Below are 8,270 nucleotides of genomic sequence, written 5' to 3' on the forward strand. Positions count from 1 at the left end.
CTCACCAGTGACTTGGTGGAATGCAGTTTTGGTGGAGTGCTGGGAGCAGAGGCCAGGCTACAAGGGATGGAACAGTGAATGGGAGCTTAGCAATTAAAGAATATAAATTTAAAATGTATATTTTAGTTGCTTTTGTCACACACAAAAGCAACTATGTGAGATGATAGATGTTAATTTGATTCACTTTAATAACTATTTTACTATTTATACGAATCCCATAACATCACGTTAACCTCAAATACACATAATAAAATTTATTTTAAAAAACACCTAATTATGAAGATATAAGAGAACTAGGGCAGTGCTCAGAGGTGGGTGTTAGGTTGAATGCAATCTTTTAAAATATGCCCATAATCATATGCTAAAGGACAAAGAGAAACCAAGGGAAGAGATTGACCAGGCAAGATCCCCGAGGAGGGTGAGGAGGAGGTTGAAATCCAAAGCACAATGGGGGGCTTCCTCCCAGAGAGCAGAGGGGCCCTCTCACACTGGAAAACAGGACAGAATTTAGTGCAGGTATGGTTGTAGAGAAATATGTACTGCCAGGGACCAGGAGAATCAGAGTATAAAGAATTAGGAGAACTGGGGGTGGGGGTGAGAGCAAAGGAGGGAGAGGGATTGGTATGCTCTCACCTCCTGGGCCTACCCTCATATTAATCTGAAATTTAAAAAAAAAATTCCTAAGGATTAAAAAAAATTATGAAAATTCTTGCCTGATGTGCTCCATTTTCTCTGTTAAATAAGGTCATCTGCTCAGAATAGTACAGGAGATAGAATAGTAGCTAGCTTGAAGAAGTGAATAAAGATTTGAATAGTTGCGGAGAATGAGAGTGACATCTAACTAGAAGACCACAGGATTGATGGGCAGCAGCTGAGTCCCTGGCTGAGGGTGGAAATCATCACCTCCTCTCGACAAACACTCAGCATCTTCACTGTCAGTACAGATAAGGCAGAATGTTGACTTGGTCCAAGATTGGGATTTTATCTGGCAGGTGTAGACAAGAGAATAACAGCAACAGAGAGGTTAGTGGATCCCAGGTTCCATGTGCTGATGGATCCCAGGTTCTTATTGAGTAGGGAAAGATGTAAAGACAGAAAGGGAGCAATCACTGGGGAGGAAATCCAAAGTGGAGCAGTAAATCTTAAATGGGGTTGGTGAAATTAGAATAACCTCAGACAATTTTTTAAGCTGCTGTACTCCTGTAATGAAGTCCTGATATGCTCCCCAGTAGGCATTCCCTGCCTTCGCCTCTTCCCAATTGAGAATCGCTTCTATAGATAGCCATAGTCACTGTTGACAGCAGCATCGGGGTGTCCCTTAGCCTGTGGCCTGATAAAGTTGAGGCGCAGGTGTCATTACCCCACATGAAAAAGACTTGAAAATTATAGTGTCATATTATTAAGAAATAATCACCATTGCTAAACATTCTCTAGAAGAATTAAACTTAAGATGGTTGGACACAAAATGTCCATCATTTGTGAAATAATATAAAATTATATATATGTGTGTGTGTGTATGTATACATATATATATATATATATATATTTCAGTTAGTTACATAGAAACGTCAGTGAGTTAGAAATCATTTTCTAATTCTTGTTTTGTTTGTAATTTGGACAGAGCTCATATGGGTATCTGTGACTTGACTTTCTCTTTGAATCCTAAGTTGCGAAGACCTACCATGACACCAAACCAGAGGAATCATCCCCTGAGAACATTTTGTGTCCAACCACCTTGAGTTTAATTCTTCTAGAGAATGTTTAGCAATGGGATTATTTCTAAAAGTCTTTTGAACGCTTTTAACCAAAGAAATGGTACCTGAACATATTCAAGACATCAGCTTTTCCAGACAGTGACTTTTTATTTCGTTTCTGAGTCTTGTTCTTTATATTTCCTTCCTTGTTGTGTCTGTTGGTCTTTTGCACTTGATTTTAGCCAAAGGCCAAGAAGAGATTGTCTGTTTGTCTTTCTGTAAATATTAAAATTATGGTCTTTCTCTTTGAGGCTTGTAACATTATTTCTCTCTCTCTCTCTCTCTCGATTTCCTGTCTGTTTCTTTAAGGTGAGAATGCAGGAAGATGCAGCTCTCCTGAACAAAAGAATAAGCACTCAGCCAGGGCTCACAGCACTTCCCGAGAATCCAAACCCTACACTTCCACCTTTCCAAGATACACCTTGTGAGTTGCAACCAAGGATTGACCCATCTCTTGGTCAGCAGGTGAAGGATGGCCTCGTCGTGGGTGGCCAAGGCGATCCTTCCGTAGATGCCATTTACAAAGCAGTTGTCGATGCAGCCAGCAAAGGAATGCAGGTTGTCATCACCACTGCAGTCAACAGTACAACTCAGATCAGCCCCATTCCAGCTCTGAGTGCCATGAGTGCCTTCACTGCCTCGATTGGTGACCCATTAAATCTCTCCAGTGCTGTCAGTGCGGTCATTCATGGACGAAACATGGGAGGTGTTGATCATGACGGCAGGCTGAGGAATGCAAGAGGGGCTCGGCTGCCCAAGAATTTAGACCATGGGAAAAACTTAAACGAAGGAGATGGGTTTGAATATTTCAAGTCAGCAACTTGCCACACGTCCAAAAAACAGTGGGATGGGGAACAAAGCCCCAGAGGGGAGCGAAACAGGTGGAAGTACGAGGAATTTTTAGATCATCCAGGCCATATCCACAATAGTCCTTGCCATGAAAGATCCAACAATGTCTCTACACTGCCATTTCTGCCTGGGGAACAGCACCCAATACTGTTACCACCAAGAAATTGTCAAGGGGATAAAATTCTTGAGGAAAGCTTCAGGTATAATAACTACAAAAGAACTATGATGAGTTTTAAGGAGAGACTAGAGAACACTGTGGAAAGATGTGCACACATTAATGGGAATAGGCCTCGGCAGAGTCGGGGGTTTGGAGAGCTACTGAGCACGGCAAAGCAAGACCTGGTCCTAGAGGAGCAGTCTCCGAGTTCCTCAAATAGTTTGGAAAGTTCCCTCGTCAAAGACTACATCCATTACAATGGAGACTTTAATGCCAAAAGCATTAATGGGTGTGTGCCTAGCCCTTCAGATGCTAAAAGCATTAGTAGTGAAGATGACCTAAGGAATCCAGATTCCCCCTCTTCAAATGAGTTGATACATTATAGACCAAGGACGTTCAATGTTGGCGACTTGGTCTGGGGCCAAATCAAAGGACTGACTTCCTGGCCTGGAAAATTAGTAAGAGAAGACGACGTCCACAATTCATGTCAACAAAGCCCCGAGGAAGGGAAGGTATACCAATCTTTATCCATTGTCAAATACTAACCTTTGTGCAGATATCAATTATTGTTTTTTGTTATCATCACTTTGGATTCTTTGGATTTGAAATTAGGATTCTCCATGACTGATTGAGGTCTCACAAGCTTCTGGAGCATAAAATGAAGAGGGGATGGTTGTAGTCACCAAAATGTCATATCAACAAGGGGTGAGTTATGAAGCATTTATAGATTGCACTAGGGCTTAGTGTGGCTCTGAGCCAGGAACCAGATTTCAGAATTTTGTCAACTCTGCCTTCTTTCTCTGCATTTACCTAATTTTTCATTTCATACAGAGGAAAAAGGCAAGTGTCAATGACTGGGAAAAGAAATCTGGTAGCCACTGGAGGTCCAGGAGTGTGGCAGAGTAGGGCCCTCCTAGGCAGCGGGAAGTACCAGGAGACAGTGTCTCTTCTGTGTGTTTGTGCATGACACGTAGAGCTGGGGAGGGGGTAAGACCTGGGTGGAGTTGCAGCTTTCTCTGGAAGCAGCAGGTAATGTCTGAGTTAAGAATTGTGTCTCCTTTCAGGAAAAGTTCTAGGCCTTTATAACATATGGAAATGTTTAACCCCATGGTCTGGTTCTACTTAACACAATCTGATCATATAAATTAAATGAAAACTTCTCCATGAAACTACATTCAATTTAAAAGAAATTAGTAGGGGTCTTCTGAGCTCCCCCCCTCCATTATAAATGGTAAAATTGGCTTAGTAGGCAAGAAATGTGCTGAATGTTTAAAAGTAGATAGAAAATTTATATCTGACCAGGAAGAGATAATTATGCAAATTCCCCTCATATGATAAAGAAACATAGTTTTTCATTTTCTTAGGTAATAAAAATTACTCTTGCAGGTATATATTATTCTCTTAAAGAGTATATTGTATAAAGCTATTTCAGCTCTGCTCAGACTTTCACTGGCACTTAGGTTTAATGGCAGGAAACCAAAAGCATTTTTGCCAGCACAATAAAAGGATTGTCTTTCTCCAAACAACCAGGAGGTCCTTAAACCTTGCTCATATTGCCTAATACATACTTGTCAGGATACACTCTGGGCATAATGTTTCTATGTTTGATAAGAAAATGAATTCCATAGTACTGATCATAAGACATTTTATTCTCTATATTCTCTGAGACCAAACATTCTTTAGGTTGATAGACCTAAGTATTTTTGACAGTTGATTCAAAAAATGATTAGAAACAGCAAAAGTGGGCTTTTATGATAGAAATGGAACAGCTACAAATACAAGAAGTAGACATTGAACTGTTTTACAATCTCTGTGCAAACGAACCAAGTCTTTTTTATGTGCCATTTTACAAAAAGAAAAGATTATGGCCTCCCTTCCCTGGAAACATTCTTCCTGTCTAAATATGTTTTTATGTCCTCAGGAGAATAAAAGCATGCATTTTTAACACATTTCACATTAAACAATAGTTTGAATCTTCTGATTAATCTGTATTGGAATCTCCTGAGATCGAGTTATTCACTCACGATAGGGGAGATATACTTTTAAAAAAATCATCTAAAAGTTCAAGAAACATTTGTTTTGCTGCATTTAAGTAAAATGGTGTTCACTATATAATCAGACCGTTTTTAAAATTCAGGTTCTTTCTTTTTTCTAGGCAATAGATAAATTTCTAATAGGGAGCAAAAAATTGTTTTCTAAAATTTAGATATTCCTTCTCCCAATGGTTGACATGATAATTTTGCATTCTCAAGTAAAAGCCTTAATATTAAGATATACTAAAATTATTTTCAGTAATTCAAAAAGCTTAATTTAAAGCACACATTTAGAAGTGAAAAACTGAAAATATGTAATGATGTATTAATGATGATACGTAAGACATTTGTCAATCAGTAAAGGCCACGGTGACACCCGTAAAAGCTCTAAGGTCATTGACATTTTTGAAAACCTCTGGTCTTTTCAAGACCCATCTCACTTTTGCACAGAAACACAAAGCACTACTTCATAAACACTCTTTTTTCTCCTTAGTTCACAAAACAAAGGACTGCCTCAGACCTTATTTAATGATACCCAGTGGGCCAGAGTCCTCATTGTATAATACCAGAGAAGTGAAATTTTAAACACAGGTCTGTCTAATTCCAAGCCAGCAACCTGATAAATTGGTGACTCGGATCAATAAGCACCATCTTTTCCAGAAACATCTCTAGTAAAACATCTTTAAAAATCTATGCTCTTGTTTGGATAAACCAATTATGATGTAAATTTTATTTACATAGAACCCTTTAGTGCTCAGCAACATTGGATAAATAAAGCATTAATAACCCGACTTGTGCTTTTAAAAAGATAAGCAATGACTTAGGTTCCCTTCCGCAGACTGTGACAGTGCTTGACAATATTTAATAAAGTCTACAGAAAAGGAGACTAACTCCATAAACAATTTGTCTAGTAAGTAAAATCTTGTCAATTCTACCTTGCTGATATGGACTATGGAATCGTTTCCTATAGCATTTATCTTTGTAGTGTCTTGGAAGAAAAGATTTGACAAATAATTTTTGTACATAGTATCATTTTAAACCTTCTTAGCCTCTCAGATTTTATCCACCACAGTATTTAATAAATTAATCCAAGATTCTGTTAGATCCCACCAGATAAAATCCATGTTAACTCAAGTTTTAGAATAGATTTATTAACCACCTCCATCCCATGAACTATCATTTATTATTTTCAGTTATAATCTTTGTTCCCAGAAAGGCACTCCAAATTCTTCTCAGAAACAGACAAAATAGAAAATATAAACAATTAACAGGACTATAGATTATTATTCCAAAGCAAGCTGGGCGCCTCTCCTGTTCTCAGGTTGCATGAGTGGTCTCTGATGTGAGAGAGAGGCCAATACAGTGATCAGAGCACTGAAATTTGCCAAGGGCTGAGACCTCCACATTGTCCGTAAGTTCATCTTTTAGCAGACTATTAAACGTAGCAGAATTATTAATATGTATTAGAAATGTTCAGTAATTTCTAAGATGATTTCCTGAAAAGCATGATTTCTTGACATCAAGTACTATGTGAATACAGTCTGCAGAGAAATAAAAAGAAAGCAGGTGTTGCAGAAAGAGACATGGGCCTCAGACATTCTGAGCCCTGCCAGTTACCTAGGTGGTCCTGGATAGGATATAGTAAGCTCCCAGAGGCTGCAATCTCCTCACTCTCAAGTGAGAATATTAATTCCTACTCAAAATGATGTTTTAAGAATTAAATGAGATAGCATAGATCAATCCTCCAGCACACCAAAGATGCTCAGTAAATATTAGCCTCCTCGTCTCTGTTCTCTATGTTAGAGGACCATCTTGTTTGGATGCCACCATTATGAAGGTGTGGTAATTTCACCCTAGTTATTGCTTACCTATGCATCATCCTTGTGTGAAGGATGTGTTAACCAAGGTTGAGAGTAAAAGGACTATAAGGAAAATATTCAATGAATAAAATAGTTCATAACTTTTTTATGATGTTCAGTATGTCATGTACAGATTGGCACATCTGATTATAAGTTAATATTAAAGCACTGAGTTTGTTGAGTGAACCTGAAAGCTCTGCTTCCCAATGTTTCTAAAAAAGATCAACTCTAACTTTCTTCCTCTACCTGCCTGCCTAACCCACCCTCCACACACAGTATGAATCAGTAGAGTTTAACAGTCTATGACAAGTTGGGCTGAATCACCTGTATGTGTTACTGTCCTAGTATTGAAGTTATGTAACAGCACTGGAGATATTATGTGCCTTGTATTATACCATTCGGGAAGTGCTTACCAGTATGTTTTTTCCCTTTGTTAACGTTTAGTAATGAAGTGCATTCTGGTACATAGTCATGGCCAGAGAGATGCACTTCCAACTCTTGGTGTAGCGTTAGAGAATTCTTAGAAAAGGAATTCTGCATTATACCTATATGCCTTAATGTGTAAACATTTTTAAGCCTATGCAACTGTGGGAGAAAACAATTATTTTTATGTACTTATTTTAATAATTATTTAAAAATAGGGAAAATGCTCTTGTTTTCTAAAATTTATTTCACAATTGTCACCTGTCATCTTTGATTTTACATTACCTAGCCCAAAAGGGTTGCCTCCCAAGCAATAATAATCAAAAATAAAATTCTTTTCTATTCTGTATAGATTATTTTTCCTCTTTTTGAACATTGTCCCATTGGTCTTTATATGTCATTACTGTTACATTTCATGTGTATTTTGACCCAAGCCAAATTTAAGGAAGGATTTTTTCCTACAGCACAAAAATATTTCTTTTCCTCCTATTGCTGGACAGGTACAGAGATGCCTCCTTATTACCGAGAAAAGTAGTTCATCTTAGTGCAACACCATCTGATTAAATGAAGACATGTTTTTAAAAGTGTCAGTGGGTAGGTGCTCCCTCATTAGAATCACACTTCGATTTTTTTCCACACGGGTATATTTGGCAGGCAGAGATAAAAATAGCTCTTTGAGTAGTCATTCAAAGCTGACAAAACTCATCACCAAATTTATTTGGGGGTGATACACTTTCTGTATGTCAGTTCAGCATCACACGCACACATGTTTTGACAGTGTGGAGCAACACGAGAGACAGCTTGCCTTGCATTCTGTGGGTCTGTAACTTAAGAAGTTGAGTCTGGTAACTAACTTTGGGAGGTGTGCCCTCCTGTTTAATCTTATGTTTAAACATTTTACTCTGAAGAACATTCTTTCTGTGTTTGATTAACAGTATTGGCTGTTTGTATTCTTTGGTGCTCTAATGCTCTGTTGAAAGTGTTCTTTGTGTATTCACTTTGCCTCTTATATTTTCTATTGAAAATTGAAATTCTATTGAAAATGTAAGAATTGGCTCAGCACCTGTGGCTCAAGTGGCTAAGGTGCCAGCTACATACACCTGAGCTGGGGGGTTCAAATTCAGCCCGGGCCGCCAAACAATAATGACCGCAACCAAAAAATAGCCAGGCGTTGTGGTGGGTGCCTGCATTCCCA

At 38.4% G+C, this 8,270-nt stretch overlaps 1 protein-coding gene across 1 annotated transcript in view; it reads left to right on the forward strand.

Annotated features, from left to right (window-relative positions):
- Positions 1–8,270, forward strand: part of MBD5 (methyl-CpG binding domain protein 5) — a 430,974-nt gene that overhangs the window by 402,170 nt on the left and 20,534 nt on the right. Inside the window, exon 11 of the mRNA XM_012807133.2 lies at positions 2,064–3,272. Within this exon, the coding sequence (XP_012662587.1) occupies positions 2,064–3,272 (1,209 nt within the window). The remainder of the gene's footprint in view (positions 1–2,063; positions 3,273–8,270) is intronic.

This window comes from Otolemur garnettii, unplaced genomic scaffold (assembly GCF_000181295.1).
Source record: "Otolemur garnettii isolate 467f Iridium unplaced genomic scaffold, OtoGar3 scaffold00064, whole genome shotgun sequence".
Classification (NCBI taxonomy): Eukaryota; Metazoa; Chordata; class Mammalia; order Primates; family Galagidae; genus Otolemur; species Otolemur garnettii.